This window comes from Caenorhabditis remanei, chromosome III (genome assembly GCF_010183535.1).
Source record: "Caenorhabditis remanei strain PX506 chromosome III, whole genome shotgun sequence".
Lineage (NCBI taxonomy): Eukaryota > Metazoa > Nematoda > Chromadorea > Rhabditida > Rhabditidae > Caenorhabditis > Caenorhabditis remanei.
This window is the reverse complement of record NC_071330.1, coordinates 9,795,206-9,820,475: the sequence shown is the minus strand read 5'-3', so window position 1 is coordinate 9,820,475 and position 25,270 is coordinate 9,795,206. Positions and strand designations below refer to the sequence as shown.

Here is a 25,270-nt window from a genome sequence, read left to right as displayed (position 1 = left end):
TCGAAAAACAACTCGAAGTTTTCCAATATCTTCGAAAGTAAATACAGCAGAAGAGGTTATTTTTCACAGAGGAATTTTTATTAGTATTACACCGAAATAGTTGAATATAGAAGTTTGCGTGGGTTTCACTTCACTGAGTTTGTTACCATTTTTCTATTTCAAGCGGGGATGACTACGAGAAAAATCACGTTATGCTGTTTGAATTCTGAAAGTTCAGTGTCTCGAGAGTTGATGTTATTCTAGTAAATTTTCTAGGGAACTCAGAAAAAAACATTCAGGAAAGATTTGAAATGACGAAATAAAACTTACACTAGTTTAGAAGCTTTGAGTAGGCAACAAGAATCTTTTAGGACGATTCAAAAGAAGAGACGTTTCTAGGAAGAACCTACAATTCATGTACCAACGGAGGCTGCGACTTTGAATATTTTTCAACTGATTCTGATCTAGACAAGTACCATTCTCATGAACTTTTTCTTTCTGACAAAGGACAGAAAACACTAGAAAACGAAAAGTGTAAAAGGGAAGATGACGAGAGAATCTCAAGGATGGCTGAAAAACAAAACAAGAAGAGATCACGTTGGTTGGAAAGTTTTACGAGAAACAAGAAAAAAGAAAGGAGCCACAGATAGAGAGAAAGAAGAAAAACAAACAAATGAACGTACTTGATTGAATTCGTTGTGCCTCATTGGACGGAAAGAATTCTGAGTAACATGTCTCCTTTCTTCTTTAATTTTGCCTTTCTTCTCAAACTTTGAATCCAATGAAGAGAATTCTGTGGATTTCCACGAAATGATGAAACAATGAAACAAAACAAAAAAATAAATTCAAGTTTGGAAATGGGGACAAAGAGATAAATCAGTCAGATTCTTCAATATTTTTGAGGAATTGATTTGTGTGCAACAATGTTTTTGTGATCAAGAGTTGTTTTGTAAACCAATCCCTATCTATTTCCCTCTCGCGTGTTGGTTTTTTTGTTTCTCAACAACATTTATTGGCAGGTGGCAAAGATATTTTGATACTGAAGATGATTTCCTTCGATCAATTATTTTTTTAATGATTGATTTCAGAAGAATTCTGAATTGAAACTAGTAATCTGACATCTTATCTATACTCTACCTGGTAATATTACTAGAATTAATATTTTTCAAAACGTTTCTTCAGTATTTTTTGGTATCCACAGTTCAAAATAGATGTATTGATTTGGATTAGAAACCACCATCAATAGTTGATTGAATGAGGTAAATTTTATCGAATCCAACTATGTTGAGACTGCTTGATTGATTCTAGTAATATTTTTATATTCTCAAATTCGGATTTACCAAGCCACGAGTCTATTCATAATGTACTTTTAGAGAAATTTAGGTTAACCTGAAAACGGATTCATTTAAAATATGTCATTTCTAAATGAGAATAAATGTTTAAAAACATACAAAAAAGAGAACATGAAGAGTTTATAGTTAAAAAAAACAAGAAAGATGATGAGTCCGTGCGGAAACCCGTAACACGAATTGGTGTGAAAGAAGTGCGTGAGTAAAAATAAATCAAATTGAAATGAAGTGAAAATAGAAATCAGATAATCTTCTCTACTTTTCTTCTTCTTCTGCTTCTTCTTCAAACAAAATGCAAAAAGTTTTCGATGACGTTGAGGAGAGAAAAAAGGATGGGCGGAGACTAATCCATGCGCGGGAAACAAGACATATTCTTGTTTCGCTCATACGCAAATTCCATTTTGGTTTTTGTAGAATATTGGACATACTGACGCTGAAAAGGAGAAAGGAAGTGATTAGATTCAATAATTTCTTTTGTTACTTCTATTCTGACAGAGAAAGAGATTATCGGCGGATTACTGTGATGCTCAAAATAAAATAAGAGGGAGATATATCTAGAATTTGGGGGAGAATGTATTGAATAGTCAGAAATATATAGTTATTGGGAATGAGCTTGATGTCTCATGGATGGGATTAACAGATATCTTCTCTTTATTATCTGCCACTTTCAGAATTCATGAAAACCTCTGTTACAGAATTCAAATTTCAGATGACAACTATTTGTGATTTGATCAAATATTCCAAGATCCAAGAAATCAGCCACAGTGACCTCTTTTTTTCATAATTCCTACTAATATCTTACCACACATCCTCCTAAATTGAACTGTTCCCTCTGGACAAGTACAACGTCTTTCGTTACAAGTTGAAGATGAAACACACTGGCTATCCACCTCACATTCAGTTTCACCTGGGAATAATTCTGCAAAAAATTGAATTAATTCTGAAAATAGACGAGGAATCGACGTACTTGGTAGGCATGAACCCATAGTTGATTCAACTTCCGATCTACATATTGGCTTCCTAATCTGACCTTCGGATAACGGACGGATTAGTAGGCGTGCTGAAAGAATAGATTGAAAAAGGAAGTGGATTAGTTTGAATGAAACAAAAAATTAGATTTTCTTTGAAACTAACTTTTTGGGATTCTTCTTTGACAACAAATACTGTATCTCAACACTGGACTCTGACGACATATTCTACTCGCGCAACGACTGCTCGATGAGCATCGAATCGGATTTCCAGATTTATTTAGTGTCGGCTGATAACTGGCTCCACATAAATTATTCATTAACATTTGAAATGACGGCGGATGTTGGCAACACACATAGTTTTTTCCCGTCGTTGTCTTCAAACAAGTCTCCGAATCAGAGCAAGATTTGAGACTTGTGATGCACATTTGTGGATGATCCAAAGGATTTACATATGGGTGTGGACACTGAAGATCTTCTTCGCTAATTTGACTCTGAACACACATATCGATACAAGAAGAATGATCAGAGAAGTGATTTTGAGCAGTTGACGATTGTCCAGTACCCCTGAGATAATTAAACGAATGGCATGTATTCGTTTCTGAATCATAATAATATCGAATTATTGATTCATCTAAATCTTTGTCATTATTTAATTCAGGGATTGGTTGGGAGCAGGCAACTTCTTTCTGTGGACAACAGTAATTCTTATGACATTCATATCCGATTGCACACATTGAACACTTCTGAACTCGAATTGCCGGATATACTCTTGTCGGACAAATTTCATTTATATCGAGACCACAGCAAATTGATTGATATGTTGATGAAGCTCCTTGTGATGTGCATTTATAGAATTCTGGGCAGTCAGCGTCAACTTCACAATTCTTCGCTTCTCCGTCTATTTTCAATATTTTCTCTCCTTTTGGACAACGATCTTTAATTTCGATATTATCGAAGTTTCCCCTATATAATCACTTACATCTTGAAGTTTGTTTTCTTGACGCTGCTCCAGCTTTTCTTGTTTTCATTGGCATCACCCGTTTCAAGCTGAAAACTAATAAATTTCAGATTTCCTCATAACATTAATGCGTATTTTGTTCTCATTTTCAACATAAAACACCTGTTTTCACGTTCAAAGAAACGGAAATACCTAGGATGCCGGCAGCAAATTCCTTTCCGATCTGTTGATTTCTTCATACAAAAATGAGTTTTCGGACAGGGATTCTCTGGATCACAATATGTTTTTGTGAGCTCCATTATCGAACCAGGAGGACACTTTGCGAGTGCTTGAATCTGACGAGCTTCTCGACGACAACAGACGAAACGATTCTTGACGTCAGAATATAAGCATACTGATTGTCTGAAATATTCCAATTGAGACTCTTATAGTGTCTCTTCAGATATCCAGATATCCAGATGTCTCCTCACCCATCTCTTCCACAAGTATTCTTTTCTAATGGGGAACATTGTCCATCTGATGATTTTTGTTCGTCATAAATAAACGTTGCCGGACAGATTTCATCAATTCTAGCACAACAAAGACCTGATGAAAATGGAGTTGGAGCAAAACAAGAAGTTGTTGAAGGGCATTGGGAATCACGTGAACAAGCTCTTGGTTCTGCAGTACTTTGCCATATTTCTGGACGAGAACCTTGAAGACATTTGTCAATTTTTTCGATGTCACGACAACAGAAGTACAACATTCGGATGGAACTGTACGTACATTGAAAGCTCAATGGACACGAATTCTGAATATATTGGGAATAAATGAAGACGGAATGAAGAGATTTAATTAAACTAAACCTGACTATTCGGGGTGCATGACATTGGTTGTTGAGTACTGAAAAGAAGCATTGGGTGCTGAGTTGATGAGCAAACTCCGAAATTCGGGCTACCACAACACACGTTTTTCGTTTCATCCCACACATTTCTGACACATGAGAAATGTCTTGGACATGTTTTGAGAGAGCAATCGAATGGTTCATCAAGATTTGATGGTTGATACACTACTTCCGATGAAGAACAAGCTGGAATTATGTATTAGAACATGTTTCTTGTTTTTTGACAATAAACTTACAAGCACTCTGACAGAACTGATAGCAAGCCACACGATTCGAGAAACTATTTGCATTTCCAGCACATCCGAGATAGGTGAATTGAAGGCATGTTTCCGTGTTGGCATCGAAATAAAATCTCTTGGAAGGCGTTCCACAGGCAACTCCTTCATTTGCATCATGGGAACAGATCCATTTACGGGATGGACAACATGATGTACGATTCGAATAGAGCTGAAATAAAAGCTGATTTGATGAAATAGGAAGGAATCTCGTAAGTTTATTTCTTGAAACTTCAGATGATTCACATTTACAAAACAGTATTCTGTTGTGATATAATTGCGTTTTAGTGGTACGAGACCGATTCACAGTGTCAGAGATCATCCCACATCTCATGTGTTTTTGGATTTGTAGGACAAAACTAAAAGTTTTTTGTTCTGCCTGATGTCAAGGTCTGTAGTAGCCTCCGAACATCTAACAAAATTGATCAAGTTTTATAGTTTCAAAAAATGCCCCGGACCAACTGGACACTCTAACACTCGCAAATTTGTATCTTCTTACGAAACAAAACAGAACAGATGTGTTTTCTGCGGTAAAAATGAAATATGTACCTGTCTTGTACACATATGAGTACTTGGACAATCGTCATTCCTTTCACATGCAATAACTCTTCCATTACTCGAATCAACCAATGCTTCTCCACCATCAGGACAATCAAATCGATGACAAGTTTCAATACAATCCAATCGAGTCACAAAATTGTTATCATTTCCATTACATCCTTGATATTCAAATTGATTACATCTGTTATGTGATGGATCATAATACCATCTTTGTAAAGTTGACATTCCACAGGTTGTTCCTACTTGAAGTCCTTGATTACATATGTTTTCTGAAATGAATTAAAGTGAAAGTACTGTAACTGAATGAATCAAAACCTCTCGAAGGGCAACAAGCATGTACTGTTCCTGTATAAATACATTCATAATTAGACGGACATCTTTTCAAAGAAGAACATCTGACAACAACTTGATCTGATCCTTTATAAGCCCTTCCAATCGGACACTTTGGTTGAGCTTGAACACTCGAACAGACTGTTTGGCATTCTTCTATCGATTCGAATTGGTTATCTCCAATCAAACACCGGCTTGCAATTACAGATTTACACATATTGTGTTCTGTCGAGTATGTCCATTTCGTTGTTGTCTCTCCCGGCTCACACTTTTCTCGAGTCTTTAAAGTTTGAAGACACGTGGCAGCTGGTCTCGGACAACATATTGTATTCTTACACTCGTGAGTCTCTGGACATTGTTCTTGTCCTTGACATCGTTGAATATTATCACTTGGATCATTCAACGGAGACCCGTGAGGACAAAGGCCAGCAGTGCAGAAATCAACACATTCTTGTTTTTCTCCAAAGTTATTGAAATTTCCACCTTGTCCATAATATTTGAAAGTCTTGCATGCTAACTCATTTGTGTCCCAATACCATCGTTGAAGTACTTCGGCTCCTCTTCTCGGAGATCCATTTGAAAAGGGTCTCATTGTATTTTTATCCACGTTTACTCCTCCTAAACTGCTACAAACAAATGATGGGGTTGGACAGCACAATTGACGATCTGATTCATGAATTTTACAGAAATAATTGTCATTTGAGGGGGGAATTGAGTCCTCCAACGGTAACGGATCGCCACGAATACATCCTAAAATCATTGATAATTCAAAATTATTGTCTCTTAAACTCACTTCCACCACAATAAGATTCACATTGCGTTTTAGTCAAAAAGTTATTTGAATTGCCTCCATTTCCAGAATATTTGAATGGGAGACATTGTCCAGATGCACTGTTATACCACCATCGTTCATCCTCATTTGTCGAAGAATTCTTCGTTTCTCCAGTACTCAATGGTTGGATACACGTCATTCCACGTGTCGGACAACATGTTCCAGCAATACAATCATATACTTCTGGATATTCATCACACCCGATAAACTGAGTGTTTTTTTCTTTTTTTGAAGTGAAAGTTAGACAAGTGGACACTCGATGAGTTGCTCGATCATAAAGTGCGCCGTTCACGTTGTTCGTTGGACAGTTTCCTGTGAAAAATAATGAGATCTGGAAGTGATTATTTCAGTTACCTGGAACAACACAAACATTTCCTTCGGGAGTTTCTATAAGTGTTTCTTCTTCTGCACACGCACATTGACCACTTTGACAAGTTGTCATCGGCCAGACACCTTCACATTGCTCATCGAATGTGCATCCAACATTTCCAGGTTCCACTTCTGAAAAAGACTTCGGGATTGAAACATTTAAAGTATTTTCTCACTTTTCCAGCATTGCTCTTCAACTGATACATGTGTATTCCTACATCGACACGTGCCAAGACAGACAGCTCCAGACACACATTCAGTGTTTCTAGTACAGTTATCTCCAAGCTTTTTGACGTCTGTAAAGTAAGCATGAGTATTTTGGATAAGTTCTGAATTAAATCAAACCTGCGGCATTCCTTGCATAAATTTGATGAAGGCCTTCTGATAATGGAATCGTGCCAAATGTAAGTGACACTTGGATGCAGATTATTAAAAAACAAGTAATTCGATTCAGACTGTATATCATTCTCAATACTATTATAGACTAGACTTTTGCAGTATTTGAGAGAATAGTGAGATTCATTTGAATTGAATTTTGGAAATTGAAATCCGATTCTCTTGTGTTTTTTCGATAGGAATAGCAAGTGAGAAGATAGAAAAAAGAGGTGGTAAGAATGGTCAGTGAGTCCTAGTGTGGAGTAGAAAGAGAATAAGAAATAAGAGTGAAGTAAATAAATATAGTGACCACTTCAAGTTTTTGGCGGAAAGAGGAGGTAGAGCAGAGGCTAAAGAAGGGAGAGATATAGATGGTAATGTGAGAAAGCGTCTCATGTCGTGTGTCCTCTAGCACTTTGATTGTTGACAAAACAAGAGGTCAGAAGCTACGAAACGATATATGGATGTGTAAAACACTCATCAATTAGGCCAATGATTACGCGGTAAATAGAACAGAAATGCCAAAAAATGTGTAGAATTCGAGCGAATTCTATATTATTGTCAGGTTGGAATGTCAGTGAGATCTAACTTCTCCTGAAAACTAATAAAAAAGTCTACCTTTCGTTGGTTACTGTAGGTGTTAAGTATTCAAAAGAATTCCTATTTACGATTAAATGGTTTATAATAGAAACTTCAACGTAGTGGAAGTTCAAAATAATAGTAAAATCATTTATAATCGTTCTCCATTTTATCCAAATACGCCTTCGCATCTTCCGGAATTGCTCCTTTCAAATCTCCTCCACACATATAACAGTTCTCATTTATACTCGAAAGTTTTCGAAATTCCGAATAAAATCCAGGCAGTTCACAGTGTGGACATCTCGAGAAGTCATCAGTCACAATGTGTCGTCCCTATAAAATATTCAGTTTGAGTCTGATCAATTTAAAAGAATAAACTGACTGTAAGAATGCAATACGGAACAAGATTATTGCAATTATCACAACTCATAGCATAGTCAGGCATCGGAAAATCACAAATTGGACATGGAGTGTTGTTTTCTGGAACATCGTTTTGATTTCCTCCTTTTCTGACGATATCTTCAATCTTCTTTTTGTATTTCTCGTGAATTTTTGGACGATATTCTTGACTCATCAATTGAGATGCGAATTTATGTGCAGACTTTTTCAGATTAGCTTGAGTGCAAATGACTACAGCACTTGTTAAAATGGAGACAACATCTGAAAAAGCAAATAATAAGTAGTAGAGAACACAAATGAGAACTTACGAGTTGGAAACCTCTGAACTTCTCCACAAGTTCTGATTAACAGTCTCGCCGCCAGCAAAATCTCTTTTCGATTTATGAGAGATTTGACAATAATATATGAATGGATAGCCATCAAACTCTTATTCATATCAAGTGGAATTCTCATCATTTGTGCTCTTAATTGTTGATGCATTTGGAATAAAAGATCTCTTGCAACTCGATAAGAACCCTTTGCTTGATGTATCTCTGCAACCACCACTGCTGTGTTCGCAGCATCTCTCGTTCTTCCCAATCCAACATACAATCGAAACAACTGTGAAGGATCTTTTGGATTTCCGTCTTCTCCCAATAGAAACTTTATCAATTTATTGGTCAATGCTTTGTCTTTTGATTTAATTCCACAATCAACTGCCAATGCAACACAATCTTCATCGTCTCCGTTCTTGAACAAAAGCGACATTGCAGTTGAATATTGTCCTGCCTGAGTGAAGAACTTTGCAGCCATGTACATATCATTCAGACGGTTATAGTACTCAGCAAGTTCCAATGACTGACTGATGTTTCCGTGTTTCTCTATTGCATTTGCATATTCTTTCAATGCATTGTTCTTTTCAGCCAGTTCAAATGCTTCTTGAACACATTGAGACATCACAAGAAACTGGATTGCCGAGTTATGATCACCCAGTTTCACAAAGAATTTGGCCACTAATTTGGCTCCTTCAATACTTCGACTCTCTCGAACAACACGAACGGCTTCATCAGGTTCATTCAATGGGTCAAGTAGTAGTCGGACTTGGTTATCATAGTCTCGTCCTTTCTCGTAACACTGAAATCGTGGAATCGAAGTGCATATCCATGAAGTGAACTTACCTGAACTGCAATTTTATATTTCTTCTCCTTTTCCATTATCTTTCCATATTGAATATGAATTTTTGGGCTTTTTACTTTTTCCAAAAGTTCACCAACTTTCGCCCAAGCGTTGGCTTTCAGACATACTGCAGCAGCACGATCATAGAAAAGACCAACTTCATATAACTGAGCAGCTTCAGTGAATTGCTGAAATAACATAACTTTTATCCAACCAATTTCCCAAATAAACTCACTTTCATTTGCTCTAAAATGATTGCACAATCTCTTTTGACAACTCGTCCTTCTAATTGTTTGGCCAGTTGAACCCCTCTTCTCAAATCTCCAGTTTTTATTGCCATTCGAGCAATTCCAGATTGACAAATTTCATTGTGTTCTTGTAGTTCTGGTGTATTATTCTCATTCTCAACAACTCCTTTCTCATAATTCGCCAGAGCATTCGCATGATCACCACTAAAATTTAGTCGTTGAAAAAAAGGTCCCGAGATTGAAGCCTACGTTAATTCCAGTTCTTGTGCATATTCTTTCGACAAGAATGGAATCTCTTTTGGATCCATTGTTTCAGCAAGAACCAGTGCTTTCGGCCATTCCAAAAGATCACGACGCATCTGAATAATATGATACATTTCAGAATATAATGTTTCAAACTAACATTCAATGCTTCAATAGGTCTGGATGAGTCTAAATACAATTGTTCTGCATCATCATATCTACTCAGAATTGTGTATATTTGAGCATGAAGTAAGTTCTTCTCTTCGATTGTTTCAATCTGCTCGAGGGCTGCAACCATTGCTGCATCTTCAATCTCACGGAAAATTCGAATTGCTGAAAATGAATTGTTTTTCCAATAATTTATGTTTCGTTTCCAGCTGAACTCTCATTTCTCACATGTTAGTATTAAACATATGAGTCATAACACTCTATCAACTTCACCAATCAATTCATTTTCTTATCAATTTTCATTTTTGTACACGATGCACAATTCGTTTTGAGCATTTAGAAACTCTTTAGTAGAGAGGAAATGAACACATCATTTCATGTTTTTATATTCTGCTGTTTTAATTTTGAAGCTTCTATTTTAATAATAACAATAATAGTAGTAATTTAGTTGAATCAATCATAATCATATTGATAGATTTCAGCAAAAAAACCAATAGATTCTTTGTAAATTTTATTACGAAATTTTGAACTGAATTATAATTATTGATAATCTTAATAATTTGAGTGTGTCTAGTTTGTTATTGATATTGATTGCTTGGAAATTGTTTGGAAATAGTTCTCAATTGAAATGATTTTTCAATTTTCAACAAATTAAGAACTTACCCATTGTAACATCAGAATCTAGAAGTGCAGCCATTGCAAACTGATTCCAATGAGCTCCATCATTCGAATGTATACATATTTTCCATGCTGTGGACCATCTGAAACCATGAAGTTAAAATATAACCTAATTTTCAGAATGATTCGATATCAAACACTTGTGTTTGCCCTTTTTCTTCTTCCTGTTTTCTGGTGTTTTGATAGTTTTCTCATAACTTCAATCGAAATTCGTAACGATGTTGGGGATATTAATTGTACTTCATCTAATTTAACAGTAAGTGTAGACTCATTCTTCAACGTTTGACCTACTCTAAAGCTTATTTCAGATCAATGAACTTGCTTTCAAACCTTTGTGTCAATTCGAAGAAGATGCAAACACAAATAGCTCATACGTGACATTGACTTACAATGAAACTGAAAGTATTCCAAATGGAAAGAATATAACATTCAACCTAGAAAGCAGTGTGACTGTCAAAAACTATGAACCAAGTCAAAACATGACGAATTCAGCAAACTATCAATATATGGGAATTTTCGTGCCTGACAAGAGTTCAAAGGCAAATACAGTACTAGTTCGAAATGTAACTCTGAACAAAGTAGAAGCCCCTGCGACGGCATTAAAGCCCAAATTCAGTGAAGCTGATGTTCCTATTCCCGTTCCTATTTCGAATCAAACCATTCTAACAGTAAGTTATTAAAAATTAGGTTATTTTGTTTCTAGCAATTTACCAAGAAATTCGCGCCAAACTATTTTAGATATGCTTCTTCCGGTTTGCAAAAAGTGAAAATCTGAAATATTTTGAGAAAGTTACAATATTGTTAGAACAAAAAAGTATTGAATCTTGAATTTGTTTATTATAGATAACCTACATCCATATTCAATACGACGACAGTACAAAAAAAGAGGGAAATTCAAACGGAGGAGCTGTTGCAGTTGCAATTATTGAAGGAATTGCTCTGATTGCGATTCTTGCTTATATGGGATACAGAACGATGGTCAAACATAGAATGAAGGAATCGACTATGAATGCGGCTCTTTATGGATACGATAATAATTCTAGAAGTGAGAAGATGCAAAGATTTATTTCAAGCTTTTTGTCTTTAGTTACCGTTCCAGACTCAATTCGGATGAGTGATATTCCACCACCAAGAGATCCAACCTACGCGACTCCACCAACACCTACAGTAACCCAACAAACACCAACTAGGAATACTGTAATGACAACTCAAGAATTAGTTGTACCCCCAACACAAAACACTTCTGCTCCCGCACCAACGGTACTTTTTTGTTTTTTATTTGTTTTTAAACTATTCATTTAATACATTTCAGAGACCAACAACTGGAGCAAACGGACAATTCAATGATCCATTTGACAGTTTGGATAGCTGGTAACTTCTAAATATCACAATTCATTTCCAAATGTACCCATTTTCGCCGATTTTCCTCGCTAATTTGTTTTCTTACCTGTGCATCAATAAAGATCTTGTGAGAAGCTCATCAATTACAGTCTCTGATTTATCAGTAATCACTGATTCTGTTTTATGAGAATCCAGAAGAACGGAAGAAAGTTTTCCATTACTCATCAGACAAGTCACAATTCCTTTGTTCAATGACAAGGGAACATATGCATGCGGAAGACGTGTTGCACTGACATAAATCACCGAATCTCCTTGGATATGCTGTTTACTCAATAGGAAGACGTAGATATTCTGAGTATCAAACACAGCAAATGTGTTTTTATCTATTGTGAATGTTTCCCATAAAGCACCTTTGTACTGAAATAATTCCTTGATTCATGGAGTGTGTCTGTAAGAATACTTACGTGAGCACTTGATCCAACTGAAGGAAGTTTAAAGACTTCATCATCAACAGCTCTGCAAAATACGTTTTGTGAATGGGCGAAGATATTCGATGTTTTTGGAAAAAAGAATCTAGAGTGCTCACGTGTAAATGAAAGCTTCCAATCTGTCATCGAAGCAGCAGCAAACCACATTCGTCGGGTGTGGAAAGACAAAACGAACTGGAACAACATGTCGATATTCACTTACAACCGCCCATTCAGACAAAGAAAAGTAGACAATGTAGTTGCTCTGAAAGGCATTTGTTAACTCAAAATGTCTCAAACGATGTATTGGAATCTTGAAATGACTGTCCTTTTTATTTATTACAGATGTTTCGATGCATATTGCTCGACGAAGGACTCAACTAATTATTCGTTTTCCAGAACTCTATAGAATAAATAAAAAGAAGAAGACTTATTGTTGCTAACTGTTTATATCCAGAGACATTCGGAGTTACTTTCACTAAGGTACTCTTTTGAATAGGGCAGTCGATTTTGTTCCGTGAACAAGTTTGTAATAAAAATTCTAGATTTTTTTTTCATTTTTTACCCAATTTTTTCACATTCGTTTCGAAGCGCTGTAAAATTAGCTCATCCCCATTCGTCGTCTAATTTGGCGCACACTCACACACCAAAGTTTTTGGTTTTTTGCACGCGCCACAGTAGCTATTTTTCTTTTCCTCTCTCCCTTTTTCACTCTCTCTCACAGAATTTAAAAAAAATGTACTTTTTATTTGCATTTTTCCATGTTAACGATTTTTCGACTTACACTCGTTGTAAAAATCAAAAAGTTTTCTGTCAAAGCATAAGCATAAAGCGTTGCATTTCTGTTCGTCTCCGGAAATTCGACAGACACGTTGTCTTCCGAATTCCGAATACGATGCAAGCGAAGTTTTCCTCCAAAGTTAACTGCTGCATACATATAATTCAATTGAATGTTTGCAACAGTCGACAAGTATTCGACTCGATTTATCGGCTCTGCATTCACAACCGATGCTGTAATTTTTTTTCACTTTTAGTACCCTGTCCTTGAAATTTACGTTTCTCTGCAGCGGATTGCGCCGACTGGAGCTGCTGGGCAGCTTGCATTTGAGCCGGAGTGTGATAGTCATAGAAAAACACTGTGTTGTTGTTAGCCACTGCTAAGTTCGAAGGTCCCAAACCCATAATTGTTGGTTCAATTCCAAGTTCCAGTGTTGACGATCCTTTCTTTTCAACTTCTGCTACAACTGTTACTTGTGTCAGATTAGTGAGATAGCAAATTGAGTTGTTGTAAGAAGCAGCCAGAATTGGCATTTTAGTGACAAACACTGATAAAACTCCAGACTGCGAAGATACGGCAACTAGTTGTCCGTCTTCAGTGACTTCAATTTCGCTGAGATCTGAATATATTTTTCATTCCATGACCTTATGATCGAATGCTTACTTTTCTCCGTTTCAATTTCCGTTAGCATTGTTACAGTTGTCAGATCATCCAAATCTCGAACTTTCACCCTAAATAATTGTTCTCTATTATATTTATCAATCTGATTATGTTACATATTATCTCCAATTGTGAGCAACTTGTTGAATGATGTACTGACTGCGAGTGATGCAAGATATCCACGATACTCTAGAAAACTAACGATCTCTGAACCAATTTCAACTCGATGTGCTGATATTGAGATAATATATCCGCAGTCGAACCCCATCAGAATGTAGCCGTCGTTAAACCATTTATATGAATGTATAATTCCATACTTTTCTTGAAATTGAAGGTTGACTGGGTCATCTAGAGCATTCAGAGGTGCCAGCATCAAAATTTTCTTTCCAAGAACCGCGCTCACCTATAAAATCTTTTTACTTATCTTCTAATTTGGAATCAGTAGTTACCATCGTTAATCCGTTTCCACCTTTTCGGTTTACCGAACCGTAATCCATTTTAGTCGGCTCTCCATTTGTGGTTGTGGTGCTTACAGTAGTTCCTTCCAAATTCGTCACTAAAAACTTCTTATGAACGACCAAAGTTGAAAGGAATGCTTACCTGAAATTGTGTTGTCGTCGCTACATGATATTATCAGATCTTCCGGGGTGACTGTAATTTGGGTCACGCTTCGTTGATGTTTCCCCATCACAGCGATTCTTCGAGAAGTTCTATGATTATAAACAACAATGTTTCCTGCATTATTCCCAATTACTAATGTAGGGCTTGTTGGAGACCACGCAAGGCAAGTTGGAAGCTCTCTAGAAAAACGTATGGAGATTTTTACTCAGTGATTCAACCCACTTCGAAGAAGTGGCACAACTTTCGACAGTATCTGTATTCCGAGAATTCACATCCCACAGATAAATTGTTCCTGTGTTTGCCACTGCAATTGCGAGTACATCCCCTTCTTTATCCCAAGCAATATCCACAATTTTTCTGAGATACACAGTCTATAATGCTCTTCAATGACATCACTTACCCAGTTGGATTCAATGCGTCAATCACGTTTCCTTTCTTATCGTAATAGATTACACTATTATTCGCGCTGAAAAGACATCTTTACTACATGCATTCTATATAACTACATTCAAACCAAGCAACAGCCAATGTATGTCCATGAGGTCTCCATCGATGTATTATTGGGCCTGTTCCGTGCTCTTCCTCGCCTTTTCGATATTGAAGCTGAGCGGGTTTAGGATTTAGAGAAAAATCAGAAGGAGAGAGATTACACGGTGTTACCTTGAGTGTCATATTTAAGAGTGTATGACTCTTTCGAAGTCAGTGCAAAGAAGATGATGGCAAATTGTATTCTGAGTACAAATTCAAACACAAAATTGAACGACTTAAAACGGCAGCCTTCAATGTGGTTAATGTCGTGAGCTGTCTCAGCGAATTGTTTCCATGGTAACCAAACCCCGCACGCCGAGTCTAGTAAAGGAATATACTTGGGTTACTGAGATGAATAATTGAATTGTATAGTGATCGGTATTGATATGAAAAGGATTATTTTTACAAGTAGAATATTTTTCACAAGCACCGATGGCAATTTCAGATTTGAAATCGTCCGAGGAATCAAACCACTTCCTATCTACATAACTTGGCAGATTATCGTTTGAATTATGAAGATTTTTTCTCTGAATATACTTTTAATTGGCAGTGCTGTTCTCGCAAAGTTTTTTTCATAAGAACTATTTAATAGTATACAGCTCATATTTTGTTATGGAATTTATTTGTTTGAAATGCTGTGTTTCTCAAGTTTCTTTATATCTTTTTCGATCTTCGCTTTTTCGTTTTTATATAATTATTTTAGCCAGCCTTGTTCTTCAATCTTCATACGAATTCATCGCCGACCTTCTCTATTCCATCGTCTCAAACCGGTCTGAGGTTCACTCCGTAGCGAAATGGCGTCGAATACACAGCGTGCATCAAACCGCACGACACTTGGTCGTCGGAAGGCCGCACGCTCAGTCGATTTTGGCTTACTGGAGCCTAATTATAAAAAGGGGTGAGTTTTCTGAGGTAATTGCCGGCGGCATATTGTTTGATAGTAATACTTTCAACTACTAAATTAAAAAATCCTATAATGTTTGCGCTTTCTGTTTATCGACGAAAATCTCCAGTGTCATGTGATTTCGAATTTTTATCTAATCAAGTTACTTCTCAAGAGAACATTCAGAATTCATCACTATCTTTTCAATTACTCGTGACCTCTTCGTTTTTATTGGTTTCAGAATACGTTTCGAAGACCTGAAGTATTTTATCGATTTTCGTGAATTGTCAGCATTATCCTAATCTTTATTAATTTTATCAGGCGATCGACATACTCAGTCATGTACTCTCTGAAACCTAAAGTTGTGGATTTCGATCAAGTTTGGGTGCAGCTCAGGCCAACTATCATCGATATTATCAATTTGGTACCAATTTCAAACGTTCAGTGGCATCACAAGTTCAGGTTATTAGTTTCTTTTCTTTCAGAAAAACTTTTTGAAAGCATTTCATAAACTAGATTAAAGTTCTATTTGTCGACATTTGTCATCAACCTGTTCCGGACCTCCGTTATTTTTTTCTGAAAGTTATACTATGAAAATTTTTTTTTGTCAGTAGAAATTTTTTTTGCTGAGTTTTTGGACTTTTTGAAAGTAAGTATGTAGAAATAAATTTTCGAACCAGGAAGTAAAATTTAAGTTTTGCACATAATTTTTTTTCCGGTAAAAACATTTTTCTAGTGACGTCTATGATATCTGTGTATCAATTCCCACACCATTGAGCGAAAGACTGTATCAAGAGGTGAGAATCAATATTTCAACTACTCAATTTTCAATTTCTGTAAATTATAGGTGAAAGCTTGTATTAAAGAGCATGTCCAACAGAAACGAGCTGAAATTCGTGAGGTTGATCCTGATTTGTTAATCCAAGAGTATAACAAAATGTGGAACATCTTCCACCAAGGAGCGATCTATATCCATCTTCTTTTCGGGTAATACATATAAATTTTCTATTTAAATTTGAATAATTTTCTTTCCAGATACCTAAACAAGCAGTTCGTTAGACAAAAACGGTGCACAGATCTTGACAATTTTGCACAATACGCTGCTTTTCTCCAAATTCCGGATGTTAAAGAAATCGGATGTGTGAGTAATTTTTCCTATGAGAGTTTCGAAAATTAATTTATTCTGCAGCTGGCACTTGAAATCTGGAAAGAAGACCTCGTGAAAGAAATTTTACCAGCACTTGTTAAGCTCCTTCTTGCCGCTATTGACAGTGATAGGAAAGGAAACTACCCACAAGTTGCAAATGTTGTTTCCGGTGTAATCAACAGTCTTGTCAAGATGGAAGAAACTGCGTTTGATGCACCACCAGAAGGTACAAGATACAAATCTCGCGAATCGATGACTGCTTTTTATCAGGAAAATTTCGAAAAACCGTAAGTTATATTTTTCTGTCCATCTACCATTCTTAAAGCATTTTTTAGAATGCTGAATGATACAGAAATCTATTACTCTTCACTAGCACAAAAAATGCTTGCCGAACTCAGTTGTAGTGCATACATGGAACAAGTTATCATAATGTTGGAACAGGAAGAGATTCGCGCAAAGAAATATCTACATGAATCATCTGTAGAGAAGGTTATCTCTCTTTGCCAAAGGGTGATGATCAAGGCTCACAAGGAAAAACTGCATTCAGTATGTCACGACTTGATTACCAACGAAGAGAACAAGGATCTCCGGAACATGTACCGTCTTCTGAAGCCTATTCAAGCTGGTCTATCGGTTATGGTCAAAGAGTTCGAGGAGTACGTCAAAGCGAAGGGACTGGAAGCTGTATCAAGACTTTCTGGAGATAATGTTCCTCAACAATTTGTTGAAAATGTGCTGAGAGTTTACAACAAATTCAATGATATGAAAACAGTTGTATTCATGGATGATGGTGAATTCTCAAGCGGTCTTGACAAAGCTCTTCAAGGCGTTGTCAATTCTAAAGAATTCGGTCAATCTGTTCCAAAAGCAAGTGAGAGACTTGCTCGTTACACGGACAGTTTGTTGAAAAAGACAACGAAAGGATTGTCAGATGCCGATCTGGAAACGAAACTTGGAAGTGCTATTGTGATCTTCCGTTATATTGAGGATAAGGATATTTTCCAAAAGTTCTATTCAAAAATGCTCGCTAATCGTCTTATCGCTAGCACTTCTATTTCAATGGATGCCGAAGAGCTGATGATTAATAAACTGAAACAAGCATGTGGATACGAGTTCACTAGTAAGCTCTCTCGAATGTTCACTGATATCGGGTTGAGTCAAGAACTTTCTTCCAACTTCGACAAGTATATATCTGAAATAAAGCCTTCTCGGCCAGGAACCAAGTTTGTTCCAACTCAGGCTCTCATTCTTCAAGCTGGAAGCTGGCCACTTAACGCTCCTCAGTTGTCCACCAACGCAACAACTAATCAGACGGCTCAAGATGTCGCAAACTTCCACTTACCGATGATTTTCCAACCGGTCATCCAGGAATTTGAGACATTCTACACCGGAAAACATAACGGTCGTAAGTTAACATGGTTGTACAACATGTCACAAGGAGACGTCCGTTTGACATATCTCGACAAACAGTATGTGGCCCAAATGTATGCGTATCAAATAGCTGCTCTTCTATGCTTTGAAAGACGCGATACCGTTGTCGTAAGAGAGATTGGAGAAGAGATCGGAGTGAGCGGAGAATACCTTCTCAAAACGATTCGCACAATTATCGATGTGTCAATTCTCATATGCGATGAGCCAACTCTTACAATCGATTCTCCGTTGAAGCTAAATCTTTCACTGACTTCAAAACGAATGAAGTTCAGACTTCAAGCTCCTCAAGTGAACAAAGTTGTCGAAAAAGAACAGGAAGCAGTTGCAAACACAGTAAGTTGAATTGATTTACATTACCTTCATATCTCAACTTGATATATAACTGATATTCTTGAACTCTGTTTCGACTCACAACTGTTTTTATTAGTTCCAGGTAACGCAAGACCGCAAATACTACATGGAGTGTGCCATTGTGAGAATCATGAAGACACGAAAAGTATTGAAACATAATGCTCTCGTTTCAGAGGTAACTTTTTTTTTCAATGTACCGATTTTATTTGCCTTAAAGGAGGTGAGAACGCAAAAAAATTGTGATCGAAATTGTGATTGAGAAGCATCCACATTTATCACAGCCCCGAGTGGGCGGCTGCGTTCTCGGCCGTGTAGCTCAGCCGGTTGCGGTTTTGTACCCATGCGCGTTCGGTCATGTGTTCGGGTCCCACAGAGCAATCACTTACCAAATTTTGAGCCAACATTTTTTTTTGAGTTCTCACCTCCTTTAATTTCCAGATTATGGATCAAACCAAGAGTCGATTTACACCGGATGTCGCATTCATCAAGAAGAGTATCGAAGATTTGATTGAGAAAATGTACATTCAAAGGACTGATCAGAATGATGAATACCAATACTTGGCATGAAATGTTCATTATTTCCCGAAAGTTTCAGTCCAATTTTCCATTCAAGACTTCATATGTTTTACGCCTCTATCTTCGTCATTTTTTCTAATTAACCCATAACCGAGTTTCATTTTATGTTTATTGATTATTATTTATCAGAAGTTCAACTCTCCAGGAAGGTGTACAATCTTCGTTTATTCTCACCCACTTTATAACTGTTTGTCAGCGTATTCCAACTCCGCCATCATTACCCATCAATTTTCCACATCTCCATATTTTCACCCGGTCTTCGTCCCAATATTCCCCATTACCAATTTGTATATGTAATATATTGTGTGTGTGCTCCTCTGTGTTCATGGTTCCTTGATGAAATAGTCACTAGATTTTTTACTATCTTCGTTTTTCAGGGCCATTTTTTCAATAGGTGCTCACGAGGTGAGCACCAATCCACATGTCATGCTTGACAACGATTTTTCAAGTCGCAACCAGCCACATACAGCAACGCACAGATATATTAAAGAGAAAAAGAGGCGAGTGGCGTGTACAGTCCGCTCCTCTGCTGCTTCGTGTTCATCTGCGTCTCTTCTTCTAACACTACCTTTTATCATTTTGCTTTCCGCTCTCAGCACTTTTCGGTCAAACGACAGGCGGTCGAACCGGGGAGAAACATAGAAAAAGAGGGAGAGTAAGAGAGCTGAATGATGACTGCCCTCTCTCGAGTACTGACTTTTTTGGTTGTTTCAAACATACTCATTTCTTGAATTTCTATTTCATTTTATCATTCCCTTTTTCTCTTGCCACGTTTGAATCGATACTTGGAAGAAAACTGAAACTCAAAAACTTCAATGCTTTGTAGTTAAAGAAATCGAGTTTCAGTTTTTAGACTTTTTGTTTCGTTGTGCTGATTTAAGGCTATCTTATCTTGCACTGTACTTCTAAAAATCCAGCACAAAACACGGCATTTAGTCGGATAAAAACTTAGAAACTTTAAAGCATTTTTAAGTTTTGCGGTACCTCTGAATATGCTGCTATTTGAGAAATCTGACGTTAACAGGTAAGTGAATGAATGGGTCTCCTGTTGGAAGCTTGTTAGATTTCATTCTGTTTTAGTTCTGGAGATTTTTACATTTTTATTCATCGCCTTTTATCGTCTAATCTATTTTTCCTCCTATCAACATTTAGGAACCATGAACTTTGAACCTAAGACTAGATTACTGAAGTTCGAGACGTTCAATTTTCAACTACATTAGTGCAACTACTGTAGTTGAAAACAGAAGTAAGATGAAGTATGTTTTTTTAAACGTTTGAAATTATTATTTATTTTCGAATCTCATTTCTTTCGAATCAGTCAGTAACTTTATCTATTGTTTTGAAGGACTTCGGATAATTTGACTGAAATCTAAAATGGAAAAAGCTGAAAGAGAAGAAACAAATTCAGTGAAAACTGCTGGAAAGTCAAGCAGAACTATTGATAAGAAGATGCGACTAATAAAATAGATACAGTAGTTCGAACAATTTGAAGAAAAGAGGGTTCCGAATATAGGAATAACATCAATAGTAAAAAAGAGGAAGAGGCAGAGTAGCATGCCAATAATAGTTTTTAGAAAAGCATATATTTAGTACTGGCAGAAATGCTAGAAACTGTTTTAAATATTAGACTGGAGACGTCTGACAACGATATCAAAAGTGCTTTTGATGTCGCAGTTTGTCATAATTAAAAAGCAACATTTGTAGCCAACAAACTAAGAAACGAACCAAGATATAGTTGGAAACGTCAAAATAACTTTAGGACAAAGTTAGTTAACTTTGAATAAATGGTGATCTGATAAAAAGGAAAACAACTTGAAACCGAAATAATTCCACTTTTTGGATGTTTTTCGGTTTTTGCATGGTTCCTGGTCGTCGATCGTTATCCGGGACAGTGCGAAAAGAGAGATGAAGAAGAAGAGAAATCTTCGTCGTGTTGTTTAGTGTCACTTTCTATTCGTTTTTCCTTTCGTCCAATTCTTCACTTTCCTTCTTCTTTTATTCGCAATCCACGAATTTCCCTTTTCCTATCAGGATTTTCGATTTTATTTTCGTTTTTTTCTCGAAATGTGGGGAATGAAATGGTGAGAGGAGTGAGTTGGAAGAAGGGAATGGTGGATGGTGGTGACGGGTAATTGGAAAACTTTTTATTGGTTTCCACATTCTCCAAAAAGTTTTCTTTTCGTTCAGGTTTCTTCAGAGATTTACGAGAATTTCGGTTTTCGAATAACTTGTATAAACTAGTCCATAAGGAAAATTGGTGAGAGGGGGTTATTTTTAAATAGAAAGTTGAGTGCATACCGTATTTTCTTATAGACCAGCACCCCAATATTATGATTTTCAACAAATGGTCACTTTTTTCGAACAATAATGCGCTCCATATAAACACATAGATGCAGTTCCGGTCTATTAGAAAAAAACTAAAGTTGGCTAAGCTACTTTTTCTGTCTCCAAATTTGAGATTAGCGTTTACAGTTTCATTCTTTCCCAACGTTGAACAGCGTAAAGTCATACATACCCTAAAAGTCACAAATCTTACTATTCATTCAGAAAGAATTAATTTTGTATTTTATAATTGCTGCACAAGGCCATTAAAATTCTTTCAAATTCGTATTCATTTTCGAATGGCCGTTTTTCAAATGTTCAATTCTGAAAATAGTTTTCTATGAATATATATTGGCTTCAAAAATTTAACTGACATTAGTGAAATTGTATGTCATACTGTATGTGCATTCATTTTCAGATGTGATCCTGCAATATTTTCCTCTCGAGTGAGAAACTAAAAATTTTAATAAACCTTTCCGATTTCCAGAAATACTTATATTCGTTCGTTACTTTGGATACGATTTCGACGACACTTTCTCCCACGGTTTTTCTTTTTTCATCCTTTTTCTCCTAGAATGTCATAATTTGTTAGTAAAATTTACTGCTACTCACCCATATTGTTCTTATGAAAATGTGAGTTAATGTACGACGATTCTAGGTTTTATGAATAGTTGCTGAGTTCGTGTGATTCTGAGACTAACATGATTCCTTTTCAACTACTAACATGTTCTGTTCCTGCCGGTCCCTTCTCGTTTTCACCAATTCAACCATTTCCATTCCTTCGTTTTCTCTCTTCAATACTTCATTCACCTGTTCGTTTTCCGTGTCACCATTCCATTTCGAATGTATCTTTTTCATTACCAATTCCCTTTCCCTTCCAAGAGAATCCACCATTTTTCAAAAACCTGTTCACCAAATGTTTCCATTTCTCTCATTCATTTACTCTGTGCTGACTGCATGTTTTTCATTCATAAATTAGACATTTTCTCCTTTTCCTTCAAACCATATGTTTTCCTTCTTCACTCTCAATGAATTATTGTCATCATTTTATGTCAACGGCAAATTTTTTGAAAAAAGAGAAAAAGAAAAGCTTATTTTGTGACCTGAATTTTGTGCTTCGTGTGACTTTGCGAAAGTTCTATTCAAAGTTTTTCTCTCAAACTTTTGTCTGAATTTTCAACGTTGGCTGAGTTTGAGAGTGTTCTCCGAACAACTGTTCTTAGGGAACTTCTTCAGTGACGGCATTTTCTGGCCTTGTGGGATTCTTATCATATTCAGCTCAAAAACCTAAAACATCTAGTTCCTGTAGAACTAACCACCAAAAGTTATGACCCAGAATAGTTTACGTGTCAAAACCGAATAAAACTCAATTTCGACTTTCTTCTGTTCCGTTCTTTTCTTTGCAGGTTAATTAGGATTTTGTAGGTTAATTAGGATTTTCAAGCTCATTCTAACACTATTAGGATTCTGAATACTTCTGAGAAGGATCATCTCATGCTTCGGAGATAGTTTGAAAGCTACGCATCTAAAAACGTCTCCTTCTTCTTCTTCTTTTGCATCCAAAAATCAAAACTTGCATCGGCGTTTCCATTGGCTCCGCCGCCATTTGTCTCATGTTTCATCCGATACAAAGCACCGCCACCAACCACCACCTACAAAAATATTTTTGGTTTCGCTCTCCATGAAAAAGAAGAAGAAGACGTAGTCGTACACAAGAATGTGTTCTTCTTCTTTTTTGTTCCCAGTCAAGATACTACTACCGCATCGGTTGCTCCTCTTCTTTTTTGTCGCCGCCGGACGCCACTGGACAAGACCAACTGCTTTATTCTGTGCCCGCGCTACGAACCTCCGAGCAAACGGGATAAGAGGGGAGCAGAAGATACGAAATATTGAGAAAATAAAGAGAAAAAGAGACAGAAAGAGGGTCTGCCCGACGCCCTTGTGCTCTTGTTCTCGGGCGGCTCGCGGGGCTACTGCTGACTGGGTCCCTCCATGTGGACACTCTCTCTTTCTTTTTTTATTCTTTTTGGAACTTTTGGAGACTGAGAGGCTGTATAGTCAAAAACTTGATGTGTACCTGGGTGTCATATAACATGATGTTTACGATGTCTTTCAAAGTATACTAGTCCGGATCACAGATGAACTTTCAGTTACTTCTCAACATCTCCAAATGAGTGCTCGAACGAATAAAGTTTTGGGAGACGTCGGACTCAGGAGATCTAGAAGTTTAATCATAGAAACTTTCGACTGTGGATGGTATACTTTTGCACTGGGAACAGACCAAAGGTCCACTCGCTCGAGTTGTGATACCGTAACTTATGATCAATCTTCCAGAACTCCATTCCGGGTTTCAATATTTCATTTTAAGATCACCTAACTCACTCTGAATATGTTTCAGAACATGTCTAGATATATTCTAGTCTACAATGCTGCGTCCTGTTTGCTTACTTTTCTAGATTTAGATCATTCAAGTTTTCCTTTCTACTTCACATTTTCTTGAAAACTTTGCATCTCCACTATATGCCAATTTATATTCCCTGAAACTTATACACAGGTGTGCTTGTATTCCTTCTCTGTCTTCAATTCTCTCAGTTTGATTTATAGAGATTACACAATTCGGAACAACTTTTTTCGTGAAAAGTAGCGGCAATTGGCTCTCGTGTGCTCTCGGTTTTTTATCTGCTCATACTCCCGTCCGTGCTCTTTCCTGCAATATTTTTTGCTCTTTGAAGTGTGTTGGAAACTCTTGTTGACCTGATTTAGTTGACCTCGTTCACGAGAAAATCCGTTTTTAAAAGTATTTTGTCTGATTGCACTTTCGACGGATTTCAGAGGAAGGAGCTCATAATTTTAGAGTTTTTGAAACGTTTTTTTCAATAAAGTTAATGAATTGAGTTCAACAAGACAAGTATGTATTCTTTCCAATGAAAATACTCAAATCATTAATAGGTAGTAACTTCTAGATATATGTACGTTAGGTGATTCTGGAAGCCGAGTTATGGAGGTAAGTCAATGAAAACACTGAATGTGATAGTTAGTTAGAATTGCGAAGTGCTGAATTACTTTCACTTCAACTCTTTCATCAATTACTTCCACTGTAAGGTTACGGTGGGTAGTCCACAACAGAAAAACTCTTCTTTCTGTTGAACTTTCATCATATACGGTTTAGAAATTCTCATTCTGGAAATTACAGTACCGCTCAAAAGTATATTAAGTGTGTCGTGGTAATATTGATAGTCCCATCAAGTAGTTTTTTGATGAGTCGTACAAATCAAGAGCAGAGTTCAATCTTTTTAGTTGACAACTTTTTTGTACGGACCCTCCCTAGAGAGTTATGGCCATTTTTAGACGACAGCTCAAAAAAAGCACTATTTTGGGTCGATTTTAAGGAGAAATTACTTGGACGATATGTAACTTGCTAGGGAGCGTCCGTACAAAAAAGTTGTCAACTAGAAAAATGGAGTTCTACTCTTGGTCTGGTCGATCCATAAAAAATTATTTTGTGGGACAGTTAGTTTTACTTTGACACACTCTCAAAGTTCGGCGTTTCCAACTGAAAAAGGCAAAACTTAATACCTTTGAGCTATACTGTATTTAAAATTCGAAATGTATATGAACAGTAGCTATCACACTTTGAATGTACCTTGATCTCCTCGGAATGCGGGGGAACTTCAAAACCATTCTTCTCCTTCTTTTTATTTCTTTAATAAAGAATCTTTAGAATGTTTCAGATCTAGAGATATATAAAAGTCTCGACATCCGTTCTTTTTCCCTTCTTCTTTCTCTTTTTTGAGTTTCCTTTACACTGTTTCA

General features: G+C 36.7%; 5 protein-coding genes across 5 annotated transcripts; 2 read left to right on the top strand and 3 right to left on the bottom strand.

The window, feature by feature from the left end:
* Positions 1–1,711: 1,711 nt before the first annotated feature.
* Positions 1,712–6,973, bottom strand: GCK72_010374 (uncharacterized protein; the record flags this gene model as incomplete). The annotated part of the gene is made up of 15 exons (XM_003110844.2): positions 1,712–1,761; positions 2,131–2,247; positions 2,296–2,388; positions 2,463–3,233; positions 3,279–3,346; positions 3,450–3,659; positions 3,728–4,047; positions 4,103–4,326; positions 4,377–4,587; positions 4,965–5,245; positions 5,292–6,056; positions 6,100–6,450; positions 6,493–6,639; positions 6,684–6,803; positions 6,853–6,973. The coding sequence occupies 15 exons, from the start codon at positions 6,971–6,973 to the stop codon at positions 1,712–1,714; spliced, it is 3,849 nt and encodes a 1,282-aa protein (XP_003110892.2).
* Positions 6,974–7,608: 635 nt separating this feature from the next.
* GCK72_010373 (uncharacterized protein) lies at positions 7,609–10,371 on the bottom strand (the record flags this gene model as incomplete). The annotated part of the gene is made up of 8 exons (XM_003110683.2): positions 7,609–7,794; positions 7,844–8,121; positions 8,169–8,973; positions 9,018–9,203; positions 9,251–9,467; positions 9,513–9,622; positions 9,667–9,839; positions 10,338–10,371. 8 exons carry the CDS (start codon positions 10,369–10,371, stop codon positions 7,609–7,611), a joined length of 1,989 nt encoding a protein of 662 aa, XP_003110731.2.
* A 102-nt stretch (positions 10,372–10,473) lies between these two features.
* Positions 10,474–11,727, top strand: GCK72_010372 (uncharacterized protein; the record flags this gene model as incomplete). Its single annotated transcript, XM_053727827.1, has 5 exons — positions 10,474–10,608; positions 10,661–11,020; positions 11,196–11,397; positions 11,452–11,612; positions 11,665–11,727. 5 exons carry the CDS (start codon positions 10,474–10,476, stop codon positions 11,725–11,727), a joined length of 921 nt encoding a protein of 306 aa, XP_053587404.1.
* A 68-nt stretch (positions 11,728–11,795) lies between these two features.
* GCK72_010371 (uncharacterized protein) lies at positions 11,796–14,891 on the bottom strand (the record flags this gene model as incomplete). Its single annotated transcript, XM_003110720.2, has 12 exons — positions 11,796–12,110; positions 12,158–12,209; positions 12,280–12,425; positions 12,945–13,171; positions 13,216–13,557; positions 13,602–13,669; positions 13,715–14,001; positions 14,048–14,154; positions 14,199–14,398; positions 14,442–14,576; positions 14,620–14,685; positions 14,734–14,891. 12 exons carry the CDS (start codon positions 14,889–14,891, stop codon positions 11,796–11,798), a joined length of 2,103 nt encoding a protein of 700 aa, XP_003110768.2.
* A 650-nt stretch (positions 14,892–15,541) lies between these two features.
* On the top strand, positions 15,542–19,126 carry GCK72_010370 (uncharacterized protein; the record flags this gene model as incomplete). Its single annotated transcript, XM_003111032.1, has 9 exons — positions 15,542–15,645; positions 15,952–16,092; positions 16,367–16,427; positions 16,478–16,617; positions 16,666–16,771; positions 16,820–17,064; positions 17,113–18,541; positions 18,642–18,734; positions 18,998–19,126. 9 exons carry the CDS (start codon positions 15,542–15,544, stop codon positions 19,124–19,126), a joined length of 2,448 nt encoding a protein of 815 aa, XP_003111080.1.
* Positions 19,127–25,270: the final 6,144 nt, after the last annotated feature.